Consider the following 17500-nt stretch of genomic DNA (forward strand, 5'->3'; position numbering starts at 1 on the left):
GCCACTGGACTCTGTCAGAGTGAAGCCTTAGTCTGCGTGTAACTCTTGCTTTCTGCTGTTCTAATTTTATAGCACTTTCGTTTCTGGATTTGAAATGGATTAAACAACCGGAAATTATACTTATTTTCTTTCAGAGTCTTAGTTAGTCCTTCAAAACCATTTACTCTTAATTTCACTTTCAGCGCTGACTGACCTCATAGGTTTCAGCGCTTGAAAGTTCGCATCCATCGATGATTCATCGGTTGTCAATCGCCATGAAGGAATTCTCTACGATACGCAACCATATAGTGCAATCCTATCTCAAGCTATAAATAACAGACTATTACCCATTTTCGGGTCCCTCCTCAGTAAACGGTTAGCAACAATCCTCAACAACCATTCAACTGCTGTATGGACAATTAAAACATCGTTTAATTATAGACCATTCGTCCATGATGCCTTCACGCCTCTCTGTGTCTGCCTTCCCTGATGTCAAAAAATAAATAATAATTCGTTCATTCTTTTACATAGTCTCTAGGCCGGTAAGTTCTCGCCTCGATGTTTTTACGATATTTGTGCTTGCTCGGGGAGTAAGCCTGCGAGTTACTTTGTTGTTGGTCTTGTTGGGGGTGTGTTAGGAGAGCCCTATGGAAGAGCCTAAAAAGGTCTGAAGGAGTGTCGCGTTGAGTTAAAGATACAGAGATTATAGGATAGGACATTTATGATTTATTTATTAGAATAAAAGTGTAAAAAAGGAGTAACGTGCATGTTAAACAGTACAGAACAATTATTTCTGATGAAATATAGCGCCTTGTTACTGTTTACCTTTTGATTTTTTATTCATTCACTAATGATTTTAGTATTTTTTCTATTGCAAAATTAATGTTGCTTCATTTGTAGTATCTGAAAGAAAAGCAGTACTTAAATCTGCAGTTTGGTGGTACTACAACTTTCCTAGGGGCGGCTGGGTCTTCATCAATTTTGGGGGGGAGAGAGACTGGGTGATATGGAAGTGTCCCCCCCCCCCCCCCCCCCCCCCGCCCCCCCCCCCCCCCCCCCCCCATCATATTTCTGCAGCAGCTAATGAATGAAAGCTCTAAGTGCAATCAATTTATATGATTTACGATAAGGAGAATAGAATAGACAAAGAAACCGTAAAAATACCTATAGGCCTAATTTTACATCTGTTTATTCCTAATTTTATTTGTGTATTTATTTAAACGAGAGAATCCTAAGCATTTTATTATATTATTAATACTTTGTCTTACCCTCGGGATAAAAGTCTTGTCTTACATCAAAACAAAACAATTTATCAAAAACTAGTTTACGACGATGATATTTCGAATCGGAAGTCACTCTTAGCACATTTGTTTTTTGTCATTATTTTCCTTTATCAAGGCAAAAAGATTCTCTCTCTCTCTCTCTCTCTCTCTCTCTCTCTCTCTCTCTCTCTCTCTCTCTCTCTCTCTCTCTTTTATATATATATATATATATATCATATCCTATATATATCCTATATATAGTATATATATATATATATATATATATATATATTCCAATTGAAGTGCACTATCTTTATCAGGCCCAACAACTGCTGTGTCCGTTGGAGTACGCAGACGCAGTACTGGACAGTGTACGCTGTGTTTGCTATTGGGCTTTTTTTAAATAAATCAAATACGAAAACACATATAGCTTGATTTACAAGAGTTAATCATCATCGAGTGTATGATACTGACAAGGTATGTACTACGTGACCGTGACCCATAAGTCTACAGATGCGGTTGTGTGTGCGTGTGTGTGTGTGTGGTGTGTGTGTCAGTGTCAAGGGCAATCGCAGTAACTCGATATCACGGACATTGCAAGAATGTACTTAGTGCTATATAATTCTTTTATCATTCCCTTCTGATTAGCTGTATCTAACGGTGTGGTGTGTGTGTTTGTGTGTGTTTGTGAAGGAGATAGAGAAACCTTAACTTTGGGACAAGTAAAGCTCTAGACGCAGACGGCAACACGCAGCTGTTTTAGAAAATCTTGGCATAACGAACTTCAAACTAATAGTATTTTTAGAGGAGTAAATATGCAGACAAGGGCAATCGGCCAGTAGTTCTATATCGTCCATGTGGAGTCTAGAGAAGAGCTGAATGCCACGAGTGACTTCATTTTGTAGACCATAACGACGAGAAATAACTTGCTGGCGATAAACTTTCAGACTCTCGAAGTATAGTGTTGTAGCTGCGTATTTCACGATCTTGCACAGCAACAAGATTACAAAGTGTCTTCTAACAGGGAAAATAAATTGATATGGACCAAAACGACCAATATAAGCTGCGTCAAGTTGAAAAGAAGGAAGAGTTGCTTACCCTGGCCGCCAGGATAAAGGACAATTTTCCCTATTGCATACAGGTATGGAGTGATTCATTTCCTCTCGTCATTAAGCTCCGTCACTCTTCCCCGTCTCTGATTTCTCTGACACGAACTCTCCAGTCTAGTACTATACTCTGTTTTTTTCCATCTGTCCATCCGCCTGTGGCGTTTGCTTATGGTAACACTGCGTCCCGGGCTTTAGATAGTTACATTCAGCTTACATTCAACAATAATAACAATATCCTATTTCGAATATTAACTGTGTAATTTGCATACAGTAATTTATTAAAACACTTTTCAGTTGCAAATGTACACCCAGATATCCTTTTATTTACCTAAAACTTACACATAACGTAACTATTTAAAGCACGGGACGCAGTGTTACCATGCAAAAACACCACAGGCGGATGGACAGATGAAAAAAAACAGAGTATAGGTCTATCATTTACACAAGCATTAAGCTTTGGAGATTGATTTCAATTTGTGTTTTCCTCTGTTTGAAACTGTCATCCATCAGCAATTTGTTTTGGTAATCGTGTCCTTCATTCGTTTTTGCTGTTTCAATGAATATTTATTCCGTTAAAGATATTTTCCTTTTTATGTTTCCTACATTAGTACGAATAACTATTATTGGTAAATTATTTGACACCTAGAAGACTTGCTTTGATTATAAAAACTACTTAAAACAACACTTGATACTTGAATCTGCCATTTGCAATAACATTAGAGATGGCAATCTCAACAAGAAGACTGATATTTTAATCTCGCGTTTCAGGAACAGTAGAATAAATGTGAATTCTTGACAAGTGTTAACAAAGCTCTACTTTTACCGACAGATGTACAACACTTTATTATTGAACTCCAGGGAATTAAGTGATTTCCTGCAGTACGAGTTCTACGTTCCGAAATATTATCCAGACTCGCATATCATTATCTGGAGGACACTGATTGAAGTAAGTGGTATTATCGGCCTAGATTATAGACGATAGAGTGCTCTGGTGTTGGAGTGAATAAGTGGAGAAGGTGCAGTGAAGAAAGTTGCTCACAAAGTCAAAATTACACACACACACACACACACACACACATCCATACATACATACATACATACATGCATTCATAGTTGTATGAATGTTTGCTTTTACCAAAATAACGAAACTCAGTCTTGTTTATAATATGAGTATGTAGAGAGGAAAACTATAAACCTTTGCTACATGTGTAGTCATATTACATAGCCTAACTTGCACAAACCGTAAGCAACAATATTCGATGGAGCTATGCATGCATTCATAAGTGAATGAATGTTTGTTTTAAACGAGATAATGAAAACTCAGTTTTTGCTATAAAGTGATCATTTACAGAGGAAAACTATAAACCTTTGCTACACGTGTATTCATATTACTTAGCCTAACTTGCACAAACCGTAAGCAACAATATTCGACGGAGCTATGCATGCATTCATAAGTGAATGAATGTTTTGGTTAAACGAGATAATGAAACTCAGTTTTGCTTATAAAGTGATCATTTACAGAGGAAAACTATAAACCTTTGGTGCATGTGTGAAACTTGATCTGGCAAACTTGAAATTTTAAAGGAAATACATGAAGAATTTAGCTTTTCCAGGTCTAGAATCCCGCCTGGAAAGAGATTGCTTCATTGGTTTCCTTTCGGATTTCAAGGCTTTTTTTTCAGTGGAAAAGTTATCCAATAAGGAAAAAAAGTTGAGCAGTCTCCGTGGACATTAAATTACAAAAGATCTTGTTACTTTGATGAGTGAACTCTATTTATCTCATAATCTCAAGTTCTTTGGTCATTTGACTCCCGCAGAGGGGTAGTGCCGTTAGTGCATCTCGCGTGTTGCACTGAAGGCATTACTTACGGTCTTTTGCAGCGTCCACTCAGCTCCTAGCTGCAACCCCTGTCATTCCTTTTGCTGTACCGCCGTTCATATTCTTTCTTCCATATGACATTCCACCTTCTCTAACAATTGTTTCATAGTGCAGCTGCAAGGTTTTCCTCCTGTTACACCTTTCAAACATTCTTATTGTCAATCTCCCTTTCAGCGCCGATTGGTTTCCAATTGGTAACTTTCCTTTCATCAATTTCACATTTCCTCTCCAGCGACAAGGAATGAGCATATACTGCACGGAAGGAGAGATGCCACTTCTCATCAAGGTTCTGAAAATGAGTCAGTTTCCGTCTATGATCAAGGAAACACCAGTCAACATCGTTTTCTTATTAAGCTATCAGGTCGATCCTGTAACGGAGACTCTTCAGGGTCTTCTCCCGAAGCCCCTGGTGAATAAACCGAATCTTGTCTACGCCTACGTCACTCCGCAGAATCATCTTTTAAGGTAAGTCGTTCGTTTCATTATTACAGTAGGTTCACATCAAGGCCAGTCCCTTACGACGCTCCTGATTGGCTCTTGATAAGCCAGTCACAAGGCTGGAAACTCTCTCAGTCTCTCTCGAGAGTTCACATAGGCAGGATGTTTGTTCCACCTCTCCTGAAAGACGTATCCCTCAGGAGAGACGGAATATATATCCTGCCTATGTGAACTCTCGAGAGACTGGGAGTTTCCAACCCTGTCACTGGCTTATCAACAGCCAATCAGGAGCGTCGTAAGGGACTGGTCTAGACATCAAATGCACTGTTGATGTGAATCTACTACTATAGTACTATAACTACTTGAATGAGACCGTAAAGCCACGTTTCTAGACTTCTAGGCCTTAAGTAAATGTTTGTTCCTCTGTGAGAGGTGAAAAGTGAATCCATTAAAGTTTAATGAAGGTGGATAGCTAGGTGGGATGAAACCAAAAAGCGTGGGAGGAGCGTAACAAGGTAGAGGGCAGTGCAAGGTACTTTGTTAACAGTGCACCTCCACCTCGTAAGGTACACAGTAATTGTTAACCCCTATAGGTGCCTCTAACACAATAGATAATAATATTGGTCGGCAGTATTATCTACATAACCTGGTATGATGTATCAGGAAGTTACATGGAAATCAGAAAAAGTTTGTAAAGCCAGTTGGTGGATGCTTTGGATTAAGTTCTCCTTATAGGGCACCGCGGGAGGTGCAATAGCAGTGCTGGAGTGCTGAGAAGAAAAAGAAAAAGCAACATTTAGTTAGAAAAATAGTAGACATGGAAGTATCCAGTTGGAGAAAGGGCCTAGATTTTAATGCAGATCTGACGGGAATTCAAGCAGTATGTGAACTAGACAGAAGAGACTAGAGATTACTCATTTCATGTCCAACACTGAAAAGACGTAATCTGAACTAAAGTATTAACGACGGTTGTGATAAACCCAACGCTAAATTTCATTCTTGTGGTACAAATATAGTAGAAATATTCAGGTTTTATAATGGCCTTTTTTTTTAATGATGCTGCTACACTACAAAACAAGCGAGAAACTTCTTACAATATTCACAATTATTGTCTAACACTCTCTTTTTTAACTTTTCCTAATGCTTGAAAAAGTCGGATGCTGTAATCATATTTCTTTCTATATAGGTGCCCAGCAGGTATGAAGGTCCAGCGACTGGGGAAAGCAGGCATCCAAAAAATGCTGGCTGACAACCCATACTGGAAAACCCTTCCCCTAGACCTAACTTGCAGATTGGCAGAGAATCTTCCAGCACTGGGGGTATACTTGGACCCAGATGACGTTGCTGAAAAGGTCATTAATCCGAGTGATCTCAGCTTTGCAGAACCAGAAGCAACACCCATAGCGTGTATCTGCACCAACCCCTATGGCGCAGTGAGCATGGTGATGACTGATGACCAGTACAGGAGGCGAGGGCTTGCTACTCTCCTGGTCGAGATTCTGGGTCGACTCCATTTGGTCGAAGGGTATTTTCCTCACGCTAACGTGTTACCGGATAATGATGCTTCTGACAGAATGTTTAGAAAGCTGACTGGCTGGGAGAAGCTCCTCCTTATCAACAGGCTAATCTCTGAACAGTAAGCCACAGTGAGCACGTCTCTGATCAAATCAGCTCAGCAGCATTGTTGTAATGAAGTGTTAAATGTGCTGACTGAAGCATTGTGTCAACTGACCGTGATCAGGCTTAATTTCTCCTCTGTGATGCAAGGCCAGGCTCACTAACTTTATATTGATGACATCTATAAATCTTTGATAAGGACCCACTTATCTATTGTATTTCTTATGTATAAACTTTTATAATAAACTTTCAAAGATCTATAAAATAAAATTAATTGTTTCACTGATTTCCCCTATTTCCATTTTCGTGTACAGTAATTAAGAAAACAGTCTAAAAGTAAACGTAATGAATATGAGCAAAGTTTATAGGTTATAACACCAATTTCAATAAAGTTTGAATTCGTATAATTACTTCCTTTACCACTACTTTGAATAAGGTTTGAGCAGAGCAAGCTGGAAGATGCAACGCTGCTAGGATGAGAAACGTGAAGGGTGTGGGAAGGCCGACTACGAATTGATAATATCGCATAAAAGTCACGAAAGTTTGATCTTGCAAGATTTGATAATCTATCGTGTTAGTGACACTAGTGTAGGCAAATTGTTACCTAACACTATGGCAATTTATTTCTTTCATTTACAGAAAAATAAAGCCCAGTTAACTGCCTAGTGTTATGAGATCATTCAAGTCTTAGAAAGGAAATACATAAGAAAAGCGTCTTAAGTGGGTTTATTGTTTACAAGAATGAAATAGTTTTGCAATCATCGTGCCTCTGGCATTGTTGCTTGGTTTCTCCTCGTGAAATTGCAGACGCGATTTAGTCAACTCTGCTTTGATGAAAGTCGGTGTTCATTCGTCAAACAACTTTGCGTGCCTCACAGAAGTAAGTCTAAGGAAATACTGTAAATCGATATTGGGAAGTTATAGGGGTGTAAATAGTCTCTGTAAAGTTGGTCTATCGAAGACTGACCGTTGATGATTGGCTTAATGTTTAACTGCCATGGATACAGGTGAATGCATGACACTGAACAAATGAGATCTTTTGAAGTCGATAAAACCCAGGAATAACTTACCGTAGACCAGTTTTGAACCTCTCGAGGGTCACTGCTGTTTTGCAGCTAAGCGCGGTGAGTAATTCTATGACTGTCTCACTTGGGCATAATATCTCTCTCTTTATTAGAGCGTAATGTAATTTGACTATAAACATGCAAATGAGCATTTCCCGACCTTTCAAAGCAATAAGAAAGCAAAAAATGTCTTTTAACAGGAAAAAATAAAGCGACTATGGACCAAAACGACCGTTACCATCTGCGACAAGTTCTGAAGAAGGAAGAGTTGTTGACCATGGCCGCCAGGATAAAGGGCAATTTTCCTTATTGCCAACAGGTATGGAGCTAGTTATTTTCCCTTATTATTATTATTCAAAAGATGAAGTGCCGTCTTTATTTATTAAAAGGGCTCTGGGCTTCTTTGCCTGTTTCAGTTTTCCTGATTTGAACTATCGTCTTTCAAGATATAAGTCTATCTCGAAAGGGGATCGTCATTGAATCTTACCTGGTTGCACTGTAGGCATTCCCAAATGGTGTTTTGTGTGTCCCTTATACTTCGTAAAACAAATCATAAAACATGAAATAGGTCTATTATTTCCATAGCCATAAAGCTCTGCAATTTAATGTCCCTTCTGTATCCACTAGCATGAAAACTTCCATTCATCCAAAAGCTGGTCAGTCACATCTTTCAACAATAGGCCTATGTTTCGGAAATCGTATTATTTCTACGTTTTCCCTGCTCTCAAATAGTCTGCAATCTTACTCATCGTGCAATCTTACCCATCGTTGACGTAAATAAATTGATGAGTAAACATGTAAATAAGTATACAATATATACGCTGAAGTCTTCCGCTTACGATATGCATATCAGTAAACACTGTGTGGTGAAGTTTCTCCACCTCTGATAACTTCTCTCACAATTTTCTTAGGGACCTAGATCTTCCTATCCTCAACTGTGGTCAAATTTAACAGAAAAGGCGTTGAAAGCGTTTTATCATTGGGTCCTGTGAAAAAAAATGGAAGTAAAAGATATTCTCTCTTTTTGTTGCACTCTGGATATAGCCGTAGGTCTAGTTTCATATCTCCGGCAATCTTCGCCCGGAGGCTCGTGGCTAATCTGCGCCGCCGGTTATCACCTTGCACCGCGGGACCCAGATCAACAGCTCCCTCCGCGTGCAAAATTGTCTGTATTTGAAGGAAAAGGAGCGAAAGTAGACAAGTACATCAACCATGTGCTTACTTTGCAGTGGCGGATCTAGAAATCTTTCACGGGTGGGATTATATATAATATAATAATAATATCTATATATATATATATATATATATATATATATATATATATGTGTGGTGTGTGTGTGTGTGTGTGTGTGTGTGTGTGTGTGTGTGTGTGTGTGCCAATATTTTTAATTGCCATCAGCACGAATCAAAAATACTACAAATTTACTTGGCAGTTAGAGGACTCGTATTATTTAAATGTTATGAATAGAGATAAAAACACTGTAAAATTAAACGTAAAGTTTCAAATAAAAGTAGAAATGAATGACATTGCAAATGAGACTATTGTTTACTTTGTTTCTAATAACACTGTTCACCTGATAAGTACAATTGTGTTAAAGATATCACAAATTCTTGAAAAGTGTTAAGGAAACCTCACTTTTACCGACAGATGTACAACACATTACTATTAAACGCCAGGGGATTTAGTGATTTCTTCCAGTACGAGTTCTACGTCCCGAAATATCATCCGAATTCGCATATCATTATCTGGAGGACACTGGTTGAAGTAAGTGGTATTATCGGCCTAGATTATAGATTGCTAGAGTATTGTGGGGGGCGTTGGGGACATCAGGTGGACATTATGGAGACTTGGACGCGTTTGCACCATAAGAAGTAATGGTTGATGGATGTATTTGTGCATTTATAAATGAATAATTTAATTTGAGTATTTAGGAAAGAAAATGATAATTCTTGGCTACATGCACATAGCATGACATGTCAAGCTTGAGATACAAAAGAAAAGAAATGAAAATGTTGCATTCCCAGAATTCAAACATTCCCAGGATTCAAATCAAGCCTGAGAAAGATAATTGCTTCATTAGTTTCATTTAAGATTTCAAGGCTTTCAGTGTAAATTTATTTAGAAATATTAAGGAAACAAGGAGTTTAAGACTCAGTGTGGGCCTCAAATTGCAAAGACCTGGGGACTGTGACCAATCTTCATCTAGTTCAAACTTTATAGCATTATGTGGGGAGGGGGGAAGGGGGTGTCGTCTGTGCACTTCATGCGTCGCACTGCAGGCATTACTAGAGGCATCCCTTCGGACCCCAGCCATAACCCGTTTCAAATTTTCTTCTACATCTTTTCATAATTTTCTCTTCCTTACTTTCCACCCTCTTACTCTCAATTTCCCTTTCAATGCTGACTAACCTATTAGACCCCAGCACTTCGCCTAAATTTCATATTCTATTCCAACCAAGCTAATTTTGGTCATTTGCCTCCATAAATTTCATTCTTCTATCTTTCCAGCGAAAGGGCATGAGCATATATTGCACCGAAGAGGAAGTGCCTCTCCTTATCAAGGTGCTGAAGGGCCGTGATTTCTTGTCCATAGTCAAAGAAGCACCTGTTGACATTGGCATCTTAGCAGACTACCTGGCTGGCCCAGTGCTGGACACCCTTCAAGAGCTTCTACAGATGCGCCTGCTGGATCAGCCAGACAACGCCTATGCCTACGTCACTCAGCAGAGCCATCTTTTAAGGTAGGTCCTTTGTGGGACGACTCTTGCACATATCCATCATTACTGCTCATTAGCTACATGAAGCTACAAAATCAGATTTAGAGACTGGGAACTCAACATCAGAAGTTCGGTTTCTTCCTCAGTGAGAGGTAGAAATCAGAATAAGGTATAGTTCCAGAATTTGACCAGCCAGGTGGGAATGGAAGGAGAGTAAAAGGAGGTAAGCAATACTCAGAGAGCTTTAAGTACCTTTACAGTTCACCACGGTAGGCATTGCAGTAAGCAGTACCCTCTTCATGGGACTCTTGCACAATAGCTATTAATTTCATTCTAATAAGTAAAGTTACCAGCACAAGCTGCTACAACGCAAAAGGAGGAATTGGGAGATGAGCAAAAGTTTATAAAGCCTGTAGTAGGCTGTTGCTTGGGAAGAAGGCGGCCCTAATGTCATTGTGGGCCTTTGACTAAAAGACCCGTAAGGATGACAAGATAAAGCGTTAGAGGAAAAAAAAGGACTTGTGGGAATCCAGAACTGACCCAACCACTAGACGCTCCCTCTAGTGCTCTTGCAGCAGAAGTATGTGCACAGACTAAGAAAAGGAGATTTTGAATAAAATTGGTTCCACTTTACTAAGATTCATTGCCAGAGTGATTTGATTTAATCATATTACAATTTGATTCTGAAACATATTTGCATGAAACAAAGTATAAAAATTCAAGTTTTATCATGTCCAGGATTAAGTGATTGATTGGTATTAGTAAACTGTTCATTTGTGCTTCAACACCAGAAAACAAGAATAACAGTAACTTCATACATTTTCATTACTATGTCCAAAACCTTTAACCTTTAACCATTCTTTAGAATGGGTTGAGAAGTCTTACTTTTCTGGAGCAGGTGTCCAGCTGGTATGAAGGTCCAGAGATTGGGGAGGGCAGGTGTCCAAAGAATGCTCCAGGTCAACGACTACTGGAAGAAAACTCCCCTAGACCTAACTTGCAGATTGGCAGAGAATCTTCCAGCACTGGGGGTATACCTGGATCCAGAAGTTATGGATGAGCAGGTCATCGATACGAATGATCTCAGTTCTGCTGAACCAGAAGCGACGCCCATAGCATGGGTTTGCACCAACTCTTATGGTTCTGTGAGTATGTTGAGGACTGAGGACAAGTACAGACGGAAAGGTCTAGCCAGTCTCCTGATCCAGGTACTAGCTCGACTCCTGCTGGTCGAAGGGTATTTTCCTAATGCCATCGTGTTGGCCAGGAATGATGCTTCAGCTGCAGTATTTAACAAGCTAATTGGCTGGAAGAAAACCCACTGTGCCCACTGGATAGTACCGGCTGTGACTCGGTGAGGTCCTGAGATATGCAATGCTTGATCACCGTAAAAATTACACTGGAATGATTCACAAAAGGATCAATGCTTGAATACACTATTTTGTAAATAATTTTGACTTATATTGATGTGTATGGAAAAGGCTAAGGAAAATATCAGTATTATTTTGAGTTTACCAAATAAAAGAAATGATACCAGGTACAGTTGAATTTTGTATTAAACTGCTATAAGCAACATCATAAATGATGTCCTCATACGCTTATCGTTTCCTGTACGTTTCATGATAAGTGCAGGCAGTTTGACTTAAATAAATAGCAACACAATAGCACTATTCATTTGACAACTCTCATGGCAACTGGAAGGCAGTGTAAGCTTTCATTTTTTTTTATTTTCCCAGAAGTCTTTCTTAAAACTTATAATTTTAAAATGGGTTTATTGATGAGATTATCCTAAAATGTACGCAGAACTTGATAACAGGTCATTCCCTGTTATCTGTCTCACTGTCTTTTATTGGTCCTCGTACTTTCCACAGTTCTCGCCTTTACTTTCTTTATAGTACTGTTTTTCCAGATATTACTTCTGACAGCCATACTGAGCTCATACTTCAAATTCTAGATATCTGCCAGTTCTATATATTATATTGTTTGTTTGCATATCAATCTCATTCTGACTGTGAAGTCTGCTTCATTTGTGATTTTAAAAGATGAAAAAGTATCTCTTGGTGAACGAAATTCACTGGAAAGTGTGCCAGAACATTCAAAAGCTACTGTACAATGTTTTTGTATTTCAACTATTTCTTTTCTTTGGTTCCCTACTCATTTATATGTTTATATTTGTTTACTCCATCCAGAGTGATCTCTTAGATAATTAAAACGTACATTCTATAGGTTAATAATGGTAATGATTATTATTATCACCATTAGAAGATGAACTCTATCCATATGGAACAAGCCCACAATCTGATGACGTAACGTAGCTAAGAAAAACCCCATTCTATTCACATTGCACTTCGTCAGATACTACAGACACTTGAAGGAAGCATACGTGCATTGTCAGGTCTTAGAGACACTTTGTTTTAACTTATAAGTGCTTTATTTTACCGTTTAAGCACTTTATTTCAACATATTGAAGACCGGTGAACAAGAATAGAACTGCAGAAACCAAATAACAACGACTACTGTCTGTGGGTGGCAGCCATCTTCAAGATTGTTTACGATCCGCAGATTAGTCTAAAGAAGCATCTGTGTGGAGGAACAGTGGCAGTCGCTTACGCGGGAGATACAACAGAGGGAGTTGTTACAGTGGCTGTTTATTTCCTCAGTGGTTATGCGTGATTGAAAGTTGGGAAGGGACAGGTGGCAAGTGCAGTAAGTGGCTCCTGAACTGATTAGCGTACGCATATATGCAATTTTCGGGAGCAAACAGGAAATTTTTCGGAATAAATTTTGAACAACGAAGTGTCTGCAGGTGTATTTTAAAATAATTAACTGGCTGGAAAGAAGAGCAGCGTATTTACCGGGATTCTATAAAGTGGCCATAGAGACAAGTATATTACGATTCACAAGTTGCAGGCCCAAGCCCGGCAGTGGGGTAGCGCCATCAATACCCCTCGCTAGGTGCACTGCAAGCGTTACTTAAAGGATCTTTACAGCGTCGCTTCGGCCGCTAGCTGGGACCCCTTTCATTCCTTTTACTGTGCCACCGTTCCTATTCTCGATTTCTCATCTTAATTTCCACACTCTCCCAACAATAATTATTCCTCTCGTTACGCCTTTCAAACCTTTTTGCTGTCAAGTGAGCACACGATGTCTCCTCGGATGGACTGAAAAGTCTTTGAGACATCCTAATCCTTGTAACTTGTAACTTTACCTCTCAGTGTTGAATGAATGGGCCTAAATTTTAAATTCCAGTTCCATCACGAATCAGTTCCGGGGTTTTGACTGAAGGCGCTGGAATCGAAAATTTAACTCTGAAGGTCTTATTAGGATAGAACCAGTCTCCATATCTTGGATTTTTTTCTTTTAGAACATACTAATCCAAAGCGACTATTTTGCATTAATATCTTATATATCATAAGAAAAAATGAGAAGAGGGAAGTAAATCATGAAATAAGGTTTCAAAGATAATTTAATATTTTATTTGTCAGCATTCATACTCGCGTCACTTTGCCTTGAGTGGACATACATGACAAATTACATTAACACTGTCAAGAACATAATGATATAAGCAGTGAAGAAGCCTGAAATTTATAAATATAAAGTGAATGAGAAAGACTTCAAACGAACGACAAGGTTGTCCAGGTCTTATCATTTATGCATTGCAATTGGTATTAATGGCTAGTAGTCTGGTATTCATCGCTTATATATAAAATAATAATAATATTTCTCGTAATAGATAAACTAATATAGTTAAAAAAAAAAAGGGAGAATGTACGACAGAAAAGGGTAATGCAGATTTTTTTTTAATTTACCAAGATTTACAAAGAAGAAAACGGTTCCATTTTATTATTATTATTATTATTATTATTATTATTATTATTATTATTATTACTCAGAAGATGAACCCTATTCATATGGAACAAGCCCACCACAGGGGCCACTGATTTGAATTTCAAGTTTCCAAAGGACATGGTGTTCATCAGAAAGAAGTAACAGAAGGTAATGGGAGATACAGAGAGATGAGATCTCGTTTATTAAAAGAAAATAAATCAATAAATAGATAAAAATGTATTAACATGCAACGGGGATAGTACTAGGGTAGTAATGCACTGCATCTGAAGTATCAGCTACATGACATCTCCGGGGGACTGTTCCACACACGATATAGAAACTAATTCAAACTATATCGTGGTTCCACAGTCTAATGGTGTGATGGATACAGGATCTGGAACTGAGAGGAGCTCCTATTCCTATGAAACAAGCTGAGAAGGCCATTAATCTTCCTGAAGTTTCCCCGTGACAACGCCCTTGGTGCAAAAGTAATGGCGGGTAAGAGAAGAGATATATGATAATATGGCTAATAAAAGAAAACGGGAAATTTGAGTCGATCAGGACATCACCCTATGAAACTTGGCTCTGCACCGGGGCGGGTTCATTGAATCATCATGGCTCTACCGAACTGAGCGTGATGAGAATTTATATAAATCCTCATTTTTCATCGTATCAGGATGTTGAGAAGAGTTCCTTTGAATTCTGTTGCCTTATTTCATGGCTCTTATGGAGGTACTATTTCGTCGAATGCCACTAGAATCACGATATATGTCAGTGAAGGAACTTGTGTAATGTTCCAGGGAATTTATAACGAAAGTAACAAAATGAAAAATGAAGATAAGTGACTTAGCAAGCCTGTTTGAAGTGCAAACACACGCAAGCTGTTGTTACATAAGCACATGCCCTCAGCAACACTTGAAAAATGTGCTCCCGAATCAGATGTACCCAGAAGCAGACACTGATTACATAGTCTATTTCTATTCCTTAGTGACTTGGAATGAAACCAACGTGCTTGCTGTCTCGTATACTTTGAATTGTATTCTGTATGAAGGCTTTCCCGTGCTTTTGTGTTTGAAAGCACGTTTTCATGTACTATGTTTAATGTGCTTTCATGTATATTGAAGTCTGCATGTGTGAAATTGAACACATGTATGTCATTGTTATTTTCATATGTATACGCACATTCGTTTGTGCAAGACTGTGAGTTATACGTTCTATTCTGCTATTACCATCTCCATATGTTCGTGAGTATAAGTCTGCACTGGTTGCTTATATATATATATATATATATATATATATATATATATATATATATATATATATATATATATATATAATATATATATATATATTGCATATTTAAACCCTTATCGGTTCCATTTACATGACAATAAGAAAAAAGGAGATGGAAAATAAAATGCTCAACTCTAACTCCTAGTTTTAAAAACTCGTCAATTGGAAGTCAGAAAATAGACCAACCCGCCATAAAAATCAAATACCAACTATAGAACCCCTCCCTCCGTCCCTCAGTCCTTCCTCACTCTTCCCCGTCGTCTTCATCGTCGGCGTCTTCGTCAGGGAACTCCCCTCCCTGACTCTGTTGCTTCTTCTTCTTGCCCTTCTTCTTTCCTTTCTTCTTCTTCTTCCCTTTCGGCTTCGGGTTGTCGAGTTCCTCGACGTCGACGTCCGATTCGTCCTCCTCTTTCTTCTCCTCTTTCTGCAAAACGGAGGGAAAACAGAGAGTGCGATATGGCGACACAATGAGACCATCGATTTGTGTCTATGGTTTTCCCAGATTCATAATTTGGTCTCTCTCTCTCTCTCTCTCTCTCTCTCTCTCATACACACACACACACACACACACACACACACACACACACACATATATGTATATATATATATATATATATATATATTTATATATATATATATATATATATATATATATATATATATATATATATGCGAGTGTTAACTTCAGTTATCACTGGCTCTTTATGGGATGGTGTTGCTAGCCCTCCCGCCCCCACCCCAATCGTCTCACTACAGTTAAATAAATTATAGCCGAGGTCAAAAGCACGTGGATGTTGTCAGGAGCTAAGCCTAAGGCGTATTTGCTTCGCTTGCGATCAATCTCTGTACTCTAGCTTTTGAGACGAGGCTTATGGCCACTGAACAACGAATTAATAACAACAATAATAATAATTATTATAACTGATGATTAAAAATAAATAATTGTGAAAAAACTGAAAAAGTTTAAAAAACGACTCAATTATATTACCGGCAACCTCATGAACTTGACGTAGAGATATTCCTTGCAACCTCCGTGGCAGAGTTCTTCGTTGCATTCCTTGCAGATCGGCAACCGGGTCTCCGGAACTGATCCGCGACCTGGCACGACCTGACAGGTAAGGTGAGTCAGTGAATTGTAACATTCCTAGGTCAGTATAGTGCACAAGTCATTGGATATATTGATTAGCACCCAAAAATAAAATTTGGAGGATTCTACCAACCTTTACAATACGCCCTCTCCAGTCTTTCCCCTGAGCCAAAAGTTCATTGTCTTGTCGAATTCTCTGGAGTTGCCTTCGACCCATTTCAACGAACCTGAAGGAATGGGAAATTTGACAGTATTGCGTATGAGAAATGAACAAACAATTATTGATTACGCCATTCGTTGTGAGATTTGGAGCGCCAAGTTTATTGTGTTATAGGCCTATCGACCATTTCAACGATTCTATAGTTCATAGCTGTTCGTATGGAAATCATTGGAAATGAAACGATAAATTTGACGGATTTCTTAAAATGATTGTGTTGTATTTGCATCAGAAGTCAATATATATAATGCTGACTAATGTTTTCATGTAAGCTTCGATCTGTCAGTTCATGTTTTAGGCCTATACCCTTCCACAACAAACCTTCGGTGTGATCAAAGTCATAGAGGGTCAGAATCCAGAAACCACTCACAACAATTACGAATATAAAGAATGGCATTTTAACCCTTCACTAAAAGTGAAGAAATAATAATCCGTTATTCATAATAAAATCCTCTGGCAGACTCGACGACTGAAGGTATCTTCAGCTATACCTACTTGTCTCCCTCCTTCCATTCCAGCGCTTAATTCTGACGCATTCATCTCCCTCTCATTAAAATCAAATATCCTCCTCTCTTCGGTCTCTTCATACGGCAGTTCCTTTAATTTCCTTCGCTATTCAAACATTCTCTCTCTCTCTCTCTCTCTCTCTCTCTCTCTCTCTCTCTCTCTCTCTCTCTCTCTGTGTGTGTGTGTGTGTGTGTGTGTGTGTGTGTGTGTATGTGTGAATTTCAGCTTGTGTGATTACTTGCTCCGTTGAATAACAATTTGATCCCTGCATAACGACCATTGTTATTGTCACGCCACTTTACAGAATACAGAGAAGCAAATCGGGGAAAAAATAATTGATTTAGAGAAACCAACATACAGTTTGAGGTAATAGAGAATCCACTTAGGTCGTCATTCTAATTATCTTGGTCTACAAGTAGCTAGGAAGCTAGGAAAGTGAGAGAGAGAGAGAGAATCAGCCTCTTATCAGTCCTAGAGTCTTTCAGTCTGGCCAATTTGTTAA

At 38.7% G+C, this 17500-nt stretch overlaps 3 protein-coding genes across 3 annotated transcripts in view; 2 read left to right on the forward strand and 1 right to left on the reverse strand.

Moving 5' to 3' along the window:
- Positions 1-1888: 1888 nt before the first annotated feature.
- LOC135223532 (uncharacterized) lies at positions 1889-6554 on the forward strand. The gene is made up of 4 exons (XM_064262009.1): positions 1889-2382; positions 3180-3296; positions 4462-4694; positions 5854-6554. Exons 1-4 carry the CDS (start codon positions 2281-2283, stop codon positions 6305-6307), a joined length of 906 nt encoding a protein of 301 aa, XP_064118079.1. The 5' UTR covers positions 1889-2280; the 3' UTR covers positions 6308-6554.
- Positions 6555-9968: 3414 nt separating this feature from the next.
- Positions 9969-17500, forward strand: part of LOC135223534 (nuclear transcription factor Y subunit beta-like) — a 59269-nt gene continuing 51737 nt past the window's right edge. The window contains exon 1 of the mRNA XM_064262011.1: positions 9969-10090. The gene's annotated coding sequence lies outside the window, so the exon portion shown is untranslated. The remainder of the gene's footprint in view (positions 10091-17500) is intronic.
- LOC135223535 (uncharacterized) overlaps positions 15263-17500 on the reverse strand; it is an 8407-nt gene continuing 6169 nt past the window's right edge. The window contains exons 5-7 of the mRNA XM_064262013.1: positions 16408-16501; positions 16176-16295; positions 15263-15611 (exon numbers count right to left, since the gene is read on the reverse strand). Of these exons, the coding sequence (XP_064118083.1) occupies positions 15432-15611; positions 16176-16295; positions 16408-16501 (394 nt within the window). The 3' untranslated portion in view covers positions 15263-15431. The remainder of the gene's footprint in view (positions 15612-16175; positions 16296-16407; positions 16502-17500) is intronic.

This window comes from Macrobrachium nipponense, chromosome 10, assembly GCF_015104395.2.
Source record: "Macrobrachium nipponense isolate FS-2020 chromosome 10, ASM1510439v2, whole genome shotgun sequence".
Classification (NCBI taxonomy): Eukaryota; Metazoa; Arthropoda; class Malacostraca; order Decapoda; family Palaemonidae; genus Macrobrachium; species Macrobrachium nipponense.

What these genes read in the sequence shown, in the direction of transcription:
- LOC135223532 (XM_064262009.1), top strand. Translation starts at nt 2,281, where the DNA reads ATGGACCAAAACGACCAATATAAGCTGCGTCAAGTTGAAAAGAAGGAA. An exon ending in TCTGGAGGACACTGATTGAA is followed by an intron (nt 3,297 to 4,461) that starts GTAAGTGGTATT and finishes TTTCCTCTCCAG; the next exon opens with CGACAAGGAATGAGCATATA. An exon ending in CCGCAGAATCATCTTTTAAG is followed by an intron (nt 4,695 to 5,853) that starts GTAAGTCGTTCG and finishes CTTTCTATATAG; the next exon opens with GTGCCCAGCAGGTATGAAGG.